General features: G+C 38.6%; 1 protein-coding gene across 1 annotated transcript in view; it reads left to right on the top strand.

Moving 5' to 3' along the window:
- Positions 1 to 19,580, top strand: part of LOC121413974 (dynein heavy chain 5, axonemal-like) — a 90,371-nt gene that overhangs the window by 27,977 nt on the left and 42,814 nt on the right. The window contains exons 27-36 of the mRNA XM_041607002.1: positions 49 to 289; positions 756 to 955; positions 1,486 to 1,639; positions 2,256 to 2,522; positions 5,723 to 5,851; positions 6,485 to 6,703; positions 7,717 to 7,863; positions 8,943 to 9,115; positions 10,793 to 10,971; positions 11,690 to 11,877. Of these exons, the coding sequence (XP_041462936.1) occupies positions 49 to 289; positions 756 to 955; positions 1,486 to 1,639; positions 2,256 to 2,522; positions 5,723 to 5,851; positions 6,485 to 6,703; positions 7,717 to 7,863; positions 8,943 to 9,115; positions 10,793 to 10,971; positions 11,690 to 11,877 (1,897 nt within the window). The remainder of the gene's footprint in view (positions 1 to 48; positions 290 to 755; positions 956 to 1,485; positions 1,640 to 2,255; positions 2,523 to 5,722; positions 5,852 to 6,484; positions 6,704 to 7,716; positions 7,864 to 8,942; positions 9,116 to 10,792; positions 10,972 to 11,689; positions 11,878 to 19,580) is intronic.

The raw sequence follows: 19,580 nt of genomic DNA, 5'->3' as shown, positions 1-19,580 counted from the left end.
ATATGCATGCCTGAATTACAATCTAATTTTCTCTGTCAATTTTGGCAGATGCCGTAAGTTGCCCAAGGCCCTGAAGGAATGGCAGGCCTTCATGGATTTGAAGAAGAAGATCGATGACTTCAGCGAGTGCTGTCCCCTCCTTGAGATGATGGCCAACAAGGCGATGATGACCCGCCACTGGGATCGCATCGCGAACCTCACCGCCCATACCTTCGATGTGGAGTCGGATACATTCCTTTTGCGCAACATCATGACAGCACCCCTCCTCCCAAACAAGGAAGACATTGAGGTGAGATACATACTGGAAAATATTTGGTATTAACATGTTGGTGGCTGAGCCCTTATAAATATGGGCTGGAGTCTATGTAAAGCATGTTGTAGCAAATCTTTCAGTCTCCAGTGGGTTAAATGATGCCATTGGATTTTGAATCACAAGGTTGGATGCATGTCAGACCATTGACTTACTCAAAGGCAGGCATGAATCAATAATTGCCACTCTTGACCCAGGTGAAATGCAAGTGTGAGTAAAGGAAATCAGTACGGTTGGTGAACAAGGAGGATGCTTCAGACAGAAGCGGTTGAGAGTGTATCATCATCAGCCAGAGTCCGTAACCCTTGACAAGAGGGGAAAAGGCCGACTCAAATAAATGATAATGTGGACATTCCTTGAGAAGGATCTTTGTAAGCCTCATAACATTAGAAATTAACACAAAATCCTTAATATGGCCATTTCTTAATGCCTTCCTTTTCCTCAGGATATCTGTATCTCAGCTGTGAAGGAGAAAGACATCGAAGCCAAGCTGAAGCAGGTCGTTGCTGAGTGGAGTGTCCAGGACTTCCAATTCGGTAGCTTCAAGACCCGTGGTGAGCTCATGCTGAAGGGTGATACTACCGGTGAGATCATCTCCATGATGGAAGACAGTCTCATGGTCTTAGCGTCTCTCATGAGCAACAGGTTGGTAGTATTCATATCTTCCCTATTCAAGGATTTAATTTACAAAAATAAAAATATAACTCCAGCAATTACTACATTATGATAATACAATCTTGATACAACCATGAAAATTATACAACCAAATGTAATGCAGTAATATTTTAGGTAATTTGTATTCTTATAGATGTTTGAGAAGATTGTATAATATTGAAGAATTGGCATATCCCTGAAAATTTGCCAACATAATTACTATTCACTGTCATCATCATCACCACCATCATATCTTCATTGCCCTCATTGCCTCCATCACCATCATTAACATCAACACTGTCATGACTAATCATCACGATCACTATCCTCATCATCATTGTCATCGATATCATCATCATCACCATCATTATCAATATCATCATCGTCATCATCATCACCACCACCATCTTCATCATCATCATCATTATTGTCACCAATTGTCTCGTCCTCACTACTGCAATCCATGCTACCACTCGTCTGTAGGGTGCAATTATGTGATATTGTACTATTTACCTTCCCAGGTACAATGCCCCATTCAAGCCCGAGATCCAGAAGTGGGTCCAGCGCCTGTCCAACACCACAGAGATCATTGAGAATTGGATGCAGGTGCAGAACCTCTGGGTCTACCTGGAAGCTGTGTTTGTGGGTGGTGACATCGCCAAGCAGCTGCCACAGGTAAGTAATGTTGGTCATATCCTGGGCCGTGTTTCATAAAGCCTTTTGTCTGTCATTTTCACTAACATATTTTCCCTGAGCCAATTAGATGCAAGGATTTTGATAGCTTATAACAATTATAAATCACTGACTATATCATGCAATGCTTCCCTGGCCTGATCTGACCTGGGGGTCGTTTCATAAAGCTACTCATAACTTACAAATTTATCCATTACTTGTGACTCCTTGTTTTTCCATATATTTTAACAAAAATGCTTGTTTTAAACAAGAATTATAAAATGAAAAAAAATGGATGTCTTGGAAATCCATCTGACACATCTATGAAGGATCCTATCTTGGCATTCCATGAAAATGTATGACTGAAATACATGTGCAACCATCACAAATAATTTTGTATGGATTTTTTTGTTCATATGAAAGTTGTAATACTCTAATGTCTTCATGGCTCAAGCAGTTCATGGATTGATATGATGATGGGGGGGGGGCTGACATAAAAAAATGATTATTCTTTAATTGCCCATTTGTTTGTTATGAAAGCACTCTGTGTTTTGTCTATGAATCCATGACCATGATTCATCCTTTCTTTTTCTGCTACCCGTTTCTTCTTGCCTTCCAGGAAGCAAAGAGGTTCAGTAACATTGACAAGTCCTGGGTGAAGATCATGCAGCGTGCCCATGAGAACACCAACGTGGTCGGGTGCTGCGTGGGAGACGACACCCTCTCCCAGCTCCTGCCCCATCTCCTGGAGCAGCTGGAGATCTGTCAGAAGTCCCTGACTGGCTACCTGGAGAAGAAGCGTCTGGTCTTCCCCCGGTTCTTCTTCGTGTCCGATCCCGCCCTTCTTGAGATCCTTGGTCAGGCTTCCGACTCACATACCATCCAGGTGAGTGCTTCTCTTCATACTAGTCAACTTATGATGAACAGGGCCCTGTGATTAATCACAGGGCTGATTTGTATTCTTGATTGCATTGATCGTTATGTGAGATCACACTTACAAACCATCCTTACGATCAATCGCTAAGTTTTTTGTGACAGGCCCCAAACCATATCATTTGTGAAGGATAGATAGATTTAAGTTGAGTAAAAAATATCAAAATGCAATTCTTTTAAAAGAATCGATAACATCATTGTAGATACATCACAGTCTTGTTTACAAGATTTTCCAAGGCATGTGCTTTATACTCCCCAAGCTTCAGTAGACAAAAGTAGAGTGGTACTGACAACCATATGTCTGTGATCATACTTACCCAGTTGAAACTGTTTGTATATTGGCAATTCCATATAGTATGTACATCGAACCCTATATCAGAGATGCCAACCATTATAAAAAAATTCAATGGGAATAACTGAACGGCTGAACCAAATGTTTTCTCACGAGACAAAACATATTGACAACATATTTTCGCTCAGTCATTCAATCGGGAAGTAAACACTAAATTCACATTAGAACACATCTCATTAATATTCCGTAAGTGTTGTTGGCAGCTTTGCTATATGCGAGGCATTCATGAAGTGATCTGCCTCTGTTCTGTGTCTGATGAAAGTTGTAACACTGTCAAGTATAATGGCTGGAGTAGTTCATTTGGTGAAATAAGAATAGAGAAAGGGGCTCAGATTTACATAGAGCTTGATTATTTATTGGTATCGCCCATATATGGATAATATAGGTAAATCCCTGCAAAGCATGCATTACATTATATCTTGCACTATAATGTATGATTGTAAAACTTGTTATTAAAGTTATTATTTTTTTGTTGCTTTTTATTTTGTTATATTCATTTTGGACTTGCAGCCAAACTGGGTGAGAGTTGATCAGATAGCACAATATTGTCCTGTCTTGTGAATGGTGCTTTAAACAAATCTCCCATAGAAAATGTCCTTCTATTTAAGTTTCACAGACAGACAAATAGTTGTCACTTATCACATGAACATGAACTATGAACAATTTTCACACAGTACAAAAGACACCCTCTTAATCTACATAATTTTTTTCTTATGTATGTCTTTATTTAAATGATGTTGTTTATTTATTTACATATTTGTATTTTTATTTTTTCTGTAATTGACATAATTAGTGTACTAGATTTACTTTTCTGCAAAATTATTGACAGATCTTGTGCTCTAGAGTTGACACAAAGTGCAAAGAACACCATGTACTTCTCCTTTTAGGCACCAGGGGACCGTTTCATAAAGCTGTTCGTAAGTGAAGAGCGACTTTGAGAACGACTGGTGATCCTTTCTTACGCGCTAAACCATCGCCTATATGTATACCATTTATACCAAAAGAAAGAATCACCAGTCGTTCTTAAAGTCGTTCTTATCTTACGAACAGCTTTATGAAACACCCACCTGCATATCATGTAGTAAAACTATTATATAAAAAATGTATATGGAAGAAACTCATTAGATAGTTCAATATTTTTTTATTGAACCATCTTTCATCAGTCCACTATAGCTCCTGTAGTCTGTGTTTCTTTTACATTTCAAGTGCAAATAATTGAACTCATTCAGAGGGAATTACTAATATATCAGTCATTCTGGAGGAGGAGGTTATTCTCCACACCATATCAAAAACCTGGGCCCGATCTTACAAAGATGAATTGTAACTCTATGGAAGTCCACTAGTGTCATAATTTTTTCCACAGGAAATTTGCAAAATGTCGTTTGTAAACAAAGGACAACACACCAAATTGTCAAGAAATCAATGAATTTATGGCTATACATTCATATCTACAGTGCGTATCAAAAAAAAGTTTACACTTTGAAAAAGCCCTGGGAATTTAAAAATATACAACATGTGGGTAATTTTTGCACATATAATCTTGGGTTTGGGTCTCATCTATCCAATGAAAGTAAAAGTTTTGTCAGAATGTTACACTTGAGTGAGCACTGTCCATTTCTGTAAAGCTCGCAGAAATCTGTTTGCGCAGAAATGCTCGTTTTCATGCTGTGTCAAGGGGAAAGGGCAAAATCAAACTTACCTTACGAAAGATTTATCATACATTTCCCTTGCACTTTTAGTCAATTGAAATAAAACGGATACATTCCAGCATTTTGTAACAATTTTTTCACCCATAGTGAAATTTCAACTCTTATTAAGCACAACCTTTACCCTATTTGTGCCAGCTGGATCTGAGGACATAACTGAATCTGAAGAAAAGTTTATATCAGACATCTCCACCATTTTTTTGCTAAGTTTTTATCATTGAAAGTGTGTTTACATTTCATTTCTCATTTAATACTCGTTTCTCCAGACTTTTCTCAAGTTTAGCAATGATAAACATAATGAGAATCAAGTTTAAGCCATTCCATGTAAATCACACCTCAGTGTAAAGCAAACATCGTCACGATGGGCTCGGTGTGTGGGGAGTGGGATGGGGCGAAATGCACTCTTCGAAGTGTTTTTGGCAAGGAAACAAGTCTAACAAAGAAGAAGATATCTTCAAATCAATTTTACTAGCTAAATTCCATGTGTTCTTCATGATTACGGTCTACTTTTATTCGCATAACTATTTCAATGTTCTGCGCAAATCATTTTTCACTAATTTTTCAAAAGTAAGTGGTGCTTACTCAAGCGGAAATATTTTTTGACAGTTATATCGTTATTTGCTTTAATGGACCTGTACCAATGTTAAAATGTGGAAAAATTTTCAGGATATTACAAATTCAGAATTTTACTGGATTTTTTCAAAGTGTAAACTTTTTTTTGATACGCACTGTAGAATTTTTTTTTGAACAAGCATGTATCATATGTGTTGACTTTGCTGTCGATCGGATCAATCGCAACCATTTGTAAGACGGGCCCATGTTCATGAATATATAATAATAATGATAATATAGGATATTTATATTGCGCACATTTCCACCTTGTTAGGTGCTCAAGGTGCTCCTATATTACCCGGCTAAGCTAGGCGTTCATAGCGCACACAGCTTCTTAAGGAATTACTTCCTACCAGTACCCATTTACCTCACCTGGGTCGAGTGCAGCACATCGTGGATCAGTTTCTTGCTGAAGGAAATTACGCCATGGCTGGGATATAATAATGATTGATTTCCTTGATTTTGATTTGATATTGATTATAGGCTCATCTTGAAGGTCTGTTTGACAACGTGAAGACGGTCGATTTCCACGAGAAGAATTACGATCAGATCCTCGCTATCAGCTCCAGAGAGAAAGAGAAGATTGACTTGGTAACCCCAGTCAATGCTCAGGTGAGTTAGAATTTGGTCAGGATGACATCCTTAAGATTTATAAAAATAGACCAAGGGGGGGGGGGAGGATGTTGAAAGAAAATATATACAATCGATTGTAAAGTTTTGTTGCAAAATGTTATACATTAATTAGTAGATTAATTTTAGGTGTAGCATAGTGGTTTACTCTCCTTGTTGAATGAAGTACAATAGTAATTCCTTACTAATTTGCAATTTATTGCAAGACATAAACTTGAATTAAGGATCCCAAATAGATTTGCAATCTATTGCAAGTTTTAAGAAGAACTCTGTCCAGATTATTATGGGCCCGTTGCAGAAAAGTCCCCCCCCCCTGAAAAAAAATGGTCCCAAATGCAAGCTTTTGATTAATTGAAAAGTTAGCAATGGCACCTGAACACCAATGCAGACCTGATTACATCATTGATATTCTTTGTTTCTTTTTCCCTTTAGGGTAATGTCAAGGTGTACGGTTTCGCCTTCCTCTAGGAGATTTGCTGAAGACAGTAAAGAAGTCCATTCACACTGTCATCAGGACTTTGTACGTTGATCTCTATGACAAGGGGACAGAGTATTAGAACACCAATGCAGACTTGACCATGTGATTGATATTGTTTGTTTCTAATTTCCATTTAGGGTAATGTCGAGGTGTGGTTAGGAGATTTGCTGAAGACGGTGAAGAAGTCCATCCACACTGTCATCAGGACGTCGTACATCGCTCTCCAGGACAAGGAGAACTTTAACCTGATAGAGTACGAGAATACCTACGCAGCCCAGGTTGGTCTGCTTGGTATTCAGATGATCTGGACCAGGGACAGTGAAGAGGCCCTCAAGAATGCTCGCTCTGATAGAAAGGTACGTCTTAGCACAATTCGCAAGTTGTGATAATGATCTCACAATACGTGTGAACAGAATCCGATCATATGACCCCCCAAGTGTTTCTATGTTTGAATAAATTTTTTGCCAATTATGCTATTAGAAAATGTTTTATTAAGATATTAGCAAAATAAACATGGCATTCTTGCTAGGGGAGTGTTTCATCAGCCTTCGTTATCTGACAACTTTCATTGATTTTGATTAGCTGTGGAGCATGGTATAATATACAGATATTGCCTACCTAGAGTTTGAATATAACATTTCCTCTCCCCGACGGAGTTATATTTTTCCCAAGGGATTATATTTTGCCCGAAGCGCGCAGCGCTGAGGGAAAATATCCTGAGGGAAAAATATAGCTTCGGAGGGGAGTTGAAATGTTATTTATTAAAACGATAGACCAGGCAATATCTGTTATATTATATAGTCTATGTGGATTCGCCATCAGAAATTGCATTCATCATCTGGCTCAAACCCGAAATTCTTGCTACAGCTCTGATCCATCTACGTCATAATAGATTTTTTTTTGGAAAATACATTAAGCGCGTTCTTCATGCAATCGACGCGTTAACATTAGCGCGTACATCATATAAACTACCTTGGTACGCAACTTGTATGCAGCGAGTGACGTCACCTTAGTGAACATAACGCCGCAATTGAAAATACAACGCAGTATATTCCCTAAAGTGACGTCAAAACCTAGAATATAACAAATGCGATCCTCGCAGCTATGGTCACGTGATGGCGTATTGACCTATCACTGATTCGAATCTACATAACCTATGTAATATTAGTAAATATCGAATAAAACAGGACTTGATAGATGAAATGCTTCCAAGATTGTGGGGTTTTTAAGCAATACTAACACACGGACCCAGTCCCACAGTTACTTATCGGTGTCGCCCATCTACAGGGTTCACGCTTCTCAGCGTTTATGAAATTGCTATTGTCAAGAGATGTCAATATGATAATTTTTAAATTTCTTCCCTATCCAGATCATGGCGACGACCAACCAGTACTTCCTTGACATGCTGAACATGCTAATCGACATGACCACACAAGAACTCACCAAGTACGAAAGAACCAAGTTTGAGACTCTCGTCACCATCCACGTCCATCAGAGAGATATCTTTGATGACCTGGTAAGTCAAAGTTTGTCCTTTACATTTAATGTTAGCAGGTAGGCCGATGCAAACGCTGAGGAAGTGATGCCCAAGATATAAATTCACTCTTTTTGGCAAACTATGAAGCATTGCTTTCAAATATTTATCTTGAATGACCATAGTATCATAGGCAATTTTCCTAATCATGAGATTAAAAATACTCTAGCGTGTTGAAAAAAGTACCTATAAGTGAATGATTAATTTGTAAAGCAAGGACTGCAATGAAGAGGACAAGAACAGGACAAGAGGACAAGAACTTTTCAAGCCTCTGGCTTTCCTAGGGTGTTTGATCCTCACATTTTACAATGTATATATGTAACCGGTGTGTTGGCTCAGTTGGTAGAGCGTCCGTCTCACAACCGGGAGGTCGGGGGTTCAAACCCGGCCGCGTCAGACCAAAAGACGTTAAAAGATGAGAATTGCTGCTACCCTGTTTGGCGTTCAACAATTAAAGGGATAGAGCCTCGTCGATCTGGCGCTGCACGGTGGCTGCCGGGCCCACGATCAATTGGGCAAAGCAAATTTTCAGAGTATTTTATTTCATGTCTATTTCGAACAATAAATAAATTAAAATTATGGATATATCTACTCATGTGATTTTTTCCTAATGAATGAATTGAATTGAAAAGATGGAATCTAAAGTGGTTCTAAAACTTGTAAACACAAAGGTATATGTAATTACTATGTCAAAAAATAATGTGTGAAAATCATGCTGCTCTGACCAGGATGTTGCATGACTTGCATGACAAGTGTGGGGCCAAGTGAGATAATGAGGCTTCTGTTGAGGGAAGGTAACATTCTCAAATTAACCTAACCTATCTCTTACCTTTTAGTTTATTGACACAGTAGAGGTACTTTAACTTCCATTCATTCCTTTGCCAAAAGCTTATCAGACACAATTCTTTCTTTTGGCAATGTGATTTTCTCCCATCCCTTTTTCTTTGAGTAATCCTTCCAATTGTAATATTTTTCAATCAGAATAATGCAAGATTTAAACTTGCACATCTCTGTACAAAACAATTGTTCCTAAGTACAACAATTTTTCTTGCATTTGATAGGTGCGCATGCATATCAAGTCCGTCAATGACTTTGAATGGCTGAAGCAATCTCGATTCTACTTCAACGAAGACACCGATGCCTGCATCATCTCCATCACTGATGTAGATTTTGCCTACATGAATGAACCTGTGGGGTGTACAGACAGATTGGTGATCACTCCACTTACTGACAGGTAGGTATAGCATCACAGTGGGAGGTACAAATCAAGATGATATGTCTCCTACATTGTATATGCATGCAATATACATGTAGAGCTATAAAATTTCATAGCAACTTAAAGCTCATTCATGGATACTTGTATTTGAGGAACAGAAACTCTAGTATTGTTCAGCTTGAATTCTTGGTTACTAAAAATTTGATTATAACTCCTAAAGCAATATTTTGTTTATGGTTGTGTCCTTTTATACAATACATGAATACAGTAAAAAAATATCACCTATGCTCATGTATATACTCATGAGCAAGGAGTGATTTTTGTCTCACCTGCATAGCAGAGTGAGACTATAGGCGCCGCTTTTCCGACGGCAGCGGCGGCGTCAACATCAAATCTTAACCTGAGGTTAAGTTTTTGAAATGACATCATAACTTAGAAGTATATAGACCTTGTTCATGAAATTTGCCCATAAGGTTAATCAAGTATTACTGAACATCCTATTAGAGTTTCATGTCACATGACCAAGGTCAAAGGTCATTTAGGGTCAATGAACTTAGACCATGTTGGGGGAATCAACATCAAAATCTTAACCTGAGGTTAAGTTTTTGAAATGTCATCATAACTTAGAAAATATATGGACCTAGTTCATTAAACTTAGACATAAGGTCAATCAAGTATCACCAAACATCCTGCATGAGTTTCATGTCACATGACCAAGGTCAAAGGTCATTTAGGGTCAATGAACTTTGGCCGATTTGGGGGTATTTGTTGAATTACCATCATAACTTTGAAAGTATGTTGGTCTAGTTCATAAAACTTGGACATAAGAGTAATCAAGTATCACTGAACATCCTGTGCACATTTTAGGTCACATGACCAAGGTCAAAGGTCAATGAACTTTGGCCATAGTGGGGGTATCTGTTGAATTACCATCATAACTTTGCAAGTTTATTGATCTGACTTTTGAAACTTGGACATAAGAGTAATCAAGTATCACTGAATATCCTGTGCAAGTTTCAGGTCACATGATCAAGGTCAAAGGTCATGTGAGGTCAATAAATTTCGGCCACATTGGGGTATTTGTTGAATTACCATCCTATCTCTGTAAGTGTATTGGTCTAGTTCATAAAACATGGAAATAAGAGTAACCAAGTATCACTGAACATCTTGTGCGATTTATAGTAGTTTTCAAAGTCAGCAATGCTGCTATGTTGAATCGCGCGATGCAGGTGAGACAGCCAGAGGCTTTCCACTTGTGTTCATTCCATCTTCCCTTATAACTTTTCTTATTTTATTTGAATTGAAGTCAAATATTAAAATGCAAGTATGCATTGTTGACTATTTGTGTGAGATGCTCCTAGAGATAAAAAAAACAACAATATGAAATATAAAATTGAGATATATGTTTCATTATTGACTTTTTCTAAGATGTTCTAAGCTATAATTGTGAAATATAGAAATAGTGAAATATAGAAATATACATGTGATTTGAGATATTCGTTATTGTAAAATTTCGAAGCCATGATTGTGAAGTATAATTTGAGGTATTCATTATTGACCATTCCAAGCCATCGTCGTAAAATTTAATTTGAGATATATGTTTCATCTCTTTTAAGCCACTATTACCTATTTGTCCCAAGCCATCATCATGAAATATAATTATAAATGTATGTTTTTCCTCTCTCCTCTGCCTAGATGCTACATCACTCTAGCACAGGCCTTAGGTATGAGTATGGGTGGTGCCCCTGCCGGTCCTGCTGGTACGGGTAAGACCGAGACAACCAAAGACATGGGAAAGGCCTTGGGCAAGTACGTTGTGGTCTTCAACTGCTCTGATCAGATGGACTTCAGAGGATTGGGCAGAATCTACAAAGGTAACCATTGTTCTCTTACTTTCTTCTTTCTCTTTTTCTTCATCTTCCTTTTTTTCCTCTTCCTCTTCCTCCCACTTGTCATCATCTTTCTCCTTCTCTTCCTCCTTTTTCCTTCTCTTTTTTCTTTGTTTCATCCTCTATCTCCTCTTCTCCCTCTTCTTAATTTTCTTCCCCTCTTCCATTTTCTTCCTCTTCTTTCTTTTTCCTTTTCAGTTAAATACACACTGCTTTTGGCATATCATTCTGCTTCTACTTGTCAATCACCCAAGTGAATAGTGCATATTGATGACAAGCAGCCAAAAACATACTGAATAAAAAAAAACCCCATATTTTATTATTCGAAATAGACACCAGAAATGAAAAACTCAGAAAATTTGTTTTGCCCAATTGATCGTGGGCCCGGCAGCCGCTGTGCAGCGCCAGATTGACGAGGCTCTATCCCTTTAATTGTTGAACACCAAACAGGGTAGCAGTAACTCCCATCTTTTGACCTCTTTTGGTCTGACGTGGCCAGGATTTGAACCCCCGACCTCCCGGTTGTGAGACGAACGCTCTACCAACTGAGCCAACACACCGGTTAATAAAGGCACCTTTGTTGCAGATGAAGATGAATCTGCAAACCTATGAATTTTCTCACAACATAGTCCATGAAATAGATCAATCATTTTGGCTCAGCAGATCTTGAAGACTTCTCATATATATTCTCTTGTTCCCGTAGGTCTTGCTCAGTCTGGATCATGGGGCTGCTTCGATGAGTTCAATCGTATTGAGCTCCCTGTTCTCTCTGTGGCCGCTCAGCAGATCTACATTGTACTCACGTGTAAGAAGGAACGTAAAAATCAGTTTGTCTTCACTGATGGTGACATCGTCGACATGGACCCAGAGTTTGGTATCTTCTTGACCATGGTAAGACTTTTGCCCGGCCATGCTATTGATTCTCTATGCGGTGGAGAGGATTACAGTCTCACTTTTACTACGACTGATTTTTGTCAGATTTATTTGCCCTTGAGATTTGGAGAATAATATATTTATTATTATCTTGAATAAGTTGGTTGTCTTTTTTGCAATCATTCCTATTTTATTTAGGCACGTCATCAAAAATCCCTTATGCGTCGCTACTCGTCGCGACGGAATATCAAGATCCGGGTCTGATACCAGACGGGGAGCGACGAGAGCCGACGCAACCCGACGACCCCCCTTTTCCCATTCATTTTGGGTGATATCCCTTCCCGTTACATCCTTTTATCTTGCCGACTCGCTAATTGGAGCGTCTCGCTTCGTCGCAAATAACAATGTCGGATCGATAAGACTGCTAACAACATCCGGGTTGCGTGAAGCGAACGTGATTGCATATATCTATTTTTTGCACAGGCATGCCTTTTTTTTGCATTAATTGCGATTTTTATATGAAATAAACGATTTCATCATATAAATGCGACATAGATTATATTCCGATGTCTGAGTACTTACCGCCGTCGGCGCTTTTTACTCCCCGACATCGCTTATCACCCACGGAGCGTATTCTGTAGTCACATTATTTTTTATCTTGGTCATCATATTTCTTACCTCACATCCTCTCCGTGGTCATAGATTATATTCCGATGTTTAAGTACTTGCCACCGTCCGCACCATTTATTTCCCGTCATCGCTAACCACCCACGGAGCTCATTCTGTAGTCATTTATATCATTTTTATCTTGGTCATCACATTTCTTACCTCGACATCATTTCCGTGGTCATAGATTACTTTCCGATGTCGAAGTACTTCCCGCCGTCGGCGCTATTTACTTCCCGTCATCGCTAACCTCCCACGGAGCTCATTCTGTAGTCATTTATATTATTTTTATCTTGGTCATCATATTTCTTACCTCGACATCCTTTCCGTGGTCATAGATTATATTCCGATGTCTGCGTACTTACCGTCGTCGACGCTATTTACTCCCCGACGTCGCTAACCACCCACGGAGCGCATTCTGTAGTCATTTAAATTATATTTATCTTGGTCATCATATTTCTTACCTCGACATCCTTTCCGTGGTCATAGATTAAATTCCGATGTCGAAGTACTTCCCGCCGTCGGCGCTATTTATTTCCCGTCATCGCTAACCACCCACGGAGCGCATTCTGTAGTCATTTATATTATTTTTATCTTGGTCATCACATTTCTTACCCCGACATCCTTTCCGTGGTCATAGATTAAATTCCGATGTCGAAGTACTTCCCGCCGTCGGCGCTATTTATTTCCCGTCATCGCTAACCACCCACGGAGCGCATTCTGTAGTCATTTATATTATTTTTATCTTGGTCATCATATTTCTTACCTCGACATCCTTTCCGTGGTCATAGATTAAATTCCGATGTCGAAGTACTTCCCGCCGTCGGCGCTATTTATTTCCCGTCATCGCTAACCACCCACGGAGCGCATTCTGTAGTCATTTATATTATTTTTATCTTGGTCATCATATTTCTTACCTCGACATCCTTTCCGTGGTCATAGATTATATTCCGATGTCTGCGTACTTACCGTCGTCGACGCTATTTACTCCCCGACGTCACTAACCACCCACGGAGCGCATTCTGTAGTCATTTAAATTATATTTATCTTGGTCATCATATTTCTTACCTCGACATCCTTTCCGTGGTCATAGATTAAATTCCGATGTCGAAGTACTTCCCGCCGTCGGCGCTATTTATTTCCCGTCATCGCTAACCACCCACGGAGCGCATTCTGTAGTCATTTATATTATTTTTATCTTGGTCATCACATTTCTTACCCCGACATCCTTTCCGTGGTCATAGATTAAATTCCGATGTCGAAGTACTTCCCGCCGTCGGCGCTATTTATTTCCCGTCATCGCTAACCACCCACGGAGCGCATTCTGTAGTCATTTATATTATATTTATCTTGGTCATCACATTTCTTACCCCGACATCCTTTCCGTGGTCATAGATTAAATTCCGATGTCGAAGTACTTCCCGCCGTCGGCGCTATTTATTTCCCGTCATCGCTAACCACCCACGGAGCGCATTCTGTAGTCATTTATATTATTTTTATCTTGGTCATCATATTTCTTACCTCGACATCCTTTCCGTGGTCATAGATTATATTCAGATGTCTGCGTACTTACCGTCGTCGACGCTATTTACTCCCAGACGTCGCTAACCACCCACGGAGCGCATTCTGTAGTCATTTATATTATTTTTATCTTGGTCATCATATTTCTTACCTCGACATCCTTTCCGTGGTCATAGATTAAATTCCGATGTCGAAGTACTTCCCGCCGTCGGCGCTATTTATTTCCCGTCATCGCTAACCACCCACGGAGCGCATTCTGTAGTCATTTAAATTATATTTATCTTGGTCATCACATTTCTTACCCCGACATCCTTTCCGTGGTCATAGATTAAATTCCGATGTCGAAGTACTTCCCGCCGTCGGCGCTATTTATTTCCCGTCATCGCTAACCACCCACGGAGCGCATTCTGTAGTCATTTATATTATTTTTATCTTGGTCATCACATTTTTTACCTCGACATCCTTTCCGTGGTCATAGATTATATTCCGATGTCTATAAGTCCTTAGCGCTGTCGGCGCTATTTACTCCCCAACATTGCTTACCTATATATATCTGAATTTGAATAAAAAGTATATGTATTATCTAAAATGGTATAAAAATATATCAGATAATTATAATGTTTGTTATAACTATCGGAATCTACCCTGAATTCGATTTTCTTACACATTTTACTTTGTTTTCTAAGTGACAGTATAATGAAAATAACATTGTATACAATAATTCAGGTGCATAAGGACTGTATTTATTTGAATTAAAAATGAACCTTTCCCCGTTCAGCCTACTCCATTATTTTTTTCTTTCAAGATGTTTATTTTCATTTTGTACTCCTATAATTAAAGTGGATACTAAATAATACTTTCCATAAATATAAATGAGAAGTTGTCTTTATTGTTATACCCCATATAATTTATCCTCTTTGAATGAGGCCCTTGGAGAAGAATTATGCACGCTGAAAATAGGGTTCGATAATAAAACAATTATGTTGGGGAATTCGTTATATGGTTATACTTCCCTTTTCTTACTTGTATAGAGCAGAAATTGATCACTTTGGAAAAGTATGTTAAAGTTTCTACTAAAACCGTATAAACTCTACGCAAAGTTTATCCGGCTGACATTTTGTGTAGTAAGTTTTTTAAAGAGCAGGATCCTTTATCAACGACTCGAAATCAGCTATGCGCGTCTACCAGTGTATGAGTACTTCCGTTACAATAAAATGTGAGTTATATTGAGTAAAACACGCATTAATATTAAATACGGAGAAACGGATAAATATTAGTATACACTGAATATTAAAAATGCTTTGGGCCTAAAAATATGGGTCACCTGACTCCGCAGAGAGCAAATCTCAAGCTATTCTTCATCCCCTGCGTTCAGGGGCGTCGATCCATTTTTCAGATTGGGGGGGCAAAATCATGAATCAATTTTCCAAAGGCGCTCGATCACACCCACACAGATATGCCTATATGTATGTGTACACATATACACACACACAGACATATATATATATATATATATATATATATACATATATATCTCACCAGCAGATTAATGCGAGCGCGAAGCGCGAGCTGAAAATTTTGATATTTCGATCTGGAATAAAAAAATTGAGTTTAATGGACGTTTTTAATAAAGAACAAGATACATATATATCCAACAAAAGATTATTGCAAATCGAAGTGGGAGTTCTTTTTAGGTTTAGATCTGAAAACGGGACCATATTCACCTATTTAATCATGGAAAGTATGGGTTTTTGTTACAAAAATGATGCGAGCGCGAAGCGCGAGCTGAAATTTTTTGATATTCCAATCTGAAAAGTGGACATTTTGAGCACGATTTTAGACGAAGAACGAGTTGTGTATCTCAATCTCGCTTGCTGATTTCTGTGTAACATTACAATCTTATTTTACTTTTAGCACATGCGGAATTATTGGGGGGGCAAAATGATATGTTTGCCCCCCCAATATTTTCATTGGTGGGGCGATCGCCCCCCCTGCCCCCCCATAATCGACGCCTCTGCCTGCGTTTATCAATTCCCTGGCATTGTCAATCTTTTCATCGCACTAAGACGACATTCTTTGATAACCCGGGGGGGGGGGGGGCACTTCCATTCACGAGTGGATACCATGCGCGACCATGGGGTCTCGAAAAGCACCCTAAACACGTAATTTCCATATTCTGAAAATGCACCCCTTAACAAGTATTGGCGTGTGAAACCCTACCCTTAACAAGTATTCGAAACAAAACGATATTCTTGGCAAATATTCCCTGAAATGAACCCCTAAACAAGTACAGGAATGTTTTATTGTTACGGGTCCTTCGGTCGTCGGCTTTACCTTATTTGATTTAGTACGACCCCACCTTCTACACCCCGCGCAAATCGGACTCTAAACACGTAGTGTTGGGGCAAAAAGGACATCCTTTATAAAACATTTTAATTTTGTCTCATCATCCCCGCAAATTCGACCCTAAACACGTAATTTTCCTAGTGAAATAGATACCCTTTTTTCATTATTTTTGCGTTTTTGACACCCTTATCACGTTACGTACGTAACGTGTCCTATCGTGAAAAAGACATCCTTTTTACGTGTTTTTTTGGTCGCGCATGGTATCCACTCGTCAATGTAAGTGCCCCCCCCCCCCCCGGGTTTGATAATCTGTAATCCCCAACCCAACTCGCTTACTTCCGTGAATAGAAACCGGTAAGCTCCGTAAAGGCATGTTTTAATGAACATTATGCACGATCCCTTGGTATTGCCATTCCATTCATCACGTAAAGACGACAGATATTCTTTGATAGTCCGTTATCCCCACCCAGTGGCATTGTTCACAGACAATGCAGTGCCCCCCCCCCCCCCAATGCTTTGTCTCCTCCGGGTCACGGTCCGCTACTGTCCCCCACCGCAACTTGATTGATACTCTCGTGAATAGAAGCCGGAAAGCTCCGTAAAGGCATGGCTTTATTACGAACATGTTCAAAATCTATATAGAACTAACATGTATTTTATTACCAAACCACCCACCCTCTCCTTAATTAAATCGTCCACTGATAGACTCGAATATGAATATTAATGACGATGTGCATATAACTCTTTTCACAGGATATTTCTAAACTTTGAAATTCAATAACTTCGTGATTTTCGTTATTTGTTATCCAATTTTGATGAAATTTTCAGCATTTTACTTTGTGAATTTTACTCTATTTAAATTGATATATTCTCAGCCCGGTAAAGACTTGAGAACATGCTTATGTAGTACAAAACCAGAATGGGTTCAAATCTCATTCTAATTGGTCTGCGTAATTAAATTAGGGTTGATTTTAGCCGCTGAATAGTCTGTAATAATTTCCATTGTTAATAAAACATTGAAATACAAAGATGAAATAAAATAAATATACATAAAAAATTATCAAATCATATAATTGCATAATAAAAAATACCCTTTTCTTTGCCAAAGCTATAAATTATATTCCAAAACTGACATAAACATCTTATATGAAATTGGGTGTTAATATATATTATGCAAGTAATGTTTCCTTTATGATTCAACAAAATTATATATATATTGTCAATGGCTGTGTGATGCTTGTGCGTGCCAAATTTCGGCGCGATCGACGGCGGTTGAGAACACCCGCCACCCGAAATACATCTCAACACACTTAAAATGAATGGCAACATACTGCCCACTGTGTTATGTAATGCATGTTGGTAATCATGGTAATATATATATTCTGGGCAATTATTAATGAGCAAATTTATTTCTCAATTGTTGGTTTTAACATTGGTTTAGAAATATAATTTCATAACATTTTACCTAACTTTCCAACAAAGTCGGAAAGCTATACTAAATGGAAGACTCAATTATCAACCCAAATAATGCCCGATTTATTAGACATTTATTGAAAATCGTTCCAGTTGCTATAGCGATATGAAAGTACTTTCGTATACCTGGCAGAATGAATTCTCTACTATCCCGTATAAGATATGATTTACGTAACTTTCCAATAAAGTCGGAAAGGAGTAGACGCAATAATCACCCCAAATCTTTACCCGATCTTCGGACATTTCTCCCATTTCTTGAAAATCGTTAAGGTTGCTATAGCGATATGAAACTACTTATACCTGGCAGAATGAATTATCTACTATACTCCAAGGTATGTACCTGATAATGTATGTTCAAGGTCATAGGCGGCGGAGCAGAGGATTATCTTTTGTGTTTGGGGGGACGCAACAATAGCCGCCCCCCCCCAAACACAAAAGATAATCTTCTGCTCCGCCGCCAATGTTCAAGGTATGTACCTGGCAGAATGAATTCTATACTATCCTGTACGTATAAAATATCATTTACGTAGCTTTTGAAAGTCGGAAAGCTATACTATAATGGAGTAGACGCAATGATCATCCCAAAGTCATGCCCGAACAGTCATTTATTAAAAATAGTTCAAATTGCTAGACCTGGCAGAATGAATTCTCTACTATCCTGTATAAAATATGATTTACGTAGCTTTCCAACAAAGTCGGAACACTTACACTATACTACAATGGAATAGACGCAATCATTCCAAATTAATGTCCGGTCGTTCGGACATTAATTAAAAATCGTTCAAGTTGCTTTGCCTGGCAGAATGAATTCTCTACTATCCTGTGTAAAATACGATTTACGTAACTTTTAAACAAAGTCTGGAAACTTATTAACTAAAATGCAGTAGATGCAATCACCATCCCAAATTAATGCCCGATCGCTTTGACATTACCGTTATTAAAGTTCGTTCGAGTTGCTTGTGATGTCAAATTACTTTCATATACCTGGCAGAACACACGCTTACTATCTCGGAAGAAGTATTATTTGTAAGCCTGAGTTTGCAAAATCGGTGGATCGAAAAAAAATACGTCGGCCGATTCGTTTGGTTCACAACAATCAATCATCAAAATATCAGTAATGTCCAACTTGACTACTACTCAATACTTGATTTGTTTCCCCCCAAAATGAAACCGATTGTGTAAATATGCCTGCCTATTCATCATTACTTTGAAGTTTATTTCGATCATATTTAGAGTCTTACTCGTCTGCTCGTGCCGAGATAATTTATGCAGATGAATTCATGATTATTATTTTTTTTAAAAAAACAAGTGCACACCTAGTACCAACAATGCATGCAGCATTTCCATTTATTTGAAAGCAGGATAAAAGAGCATTGTAGATTAAATGCCTTGCTCACGGGCATAGGTGCTGCGGCCGGGGATCGAACCCCGGACTTTCCATGTATAGCCAGGCGCCTTAGACCACTCGGCCACGGCACCTCCACTGATTAATGGTCATTGCCATCGATCGTGCATGCGCAGTACTGTTCTTTAATCAAACCAGAAAATGACGGGAAATTGACGCGATCAACGCCGTGAAATAAATCTTGCTATCATGAACAATATTAATATCATTACCATAGAACATTTAATCGTAATATTTAACAATAATTTGACGGAAACCTTTTTTTTATTCTAACTTTCTTTTATTTTTCCTTCATTTAATTCCCCTTCAT

This window comes from Lytechinus variegatus, chromosome 4 (assembly GCF_018143015.1).
Source record: "Lytechinus variegatus isolate NC3 chromosome 4, Lvar_3.0, whole genome shotgun sequence".
In the NCBI taxonomy this organism is placed as follows: domain Eukaryota; kingdom Metazoa; phylum Echinodermata; class Echinoidea; order Temnopleuroida; family Toxopneustidae; genus Lytechinus; species Lytechinus variegatus.
The sequence above is the reverse complement of the archived record's forward strand: the minus strand, read 5'-3'. Positions and strand labels throughout refer to the sequence as shown.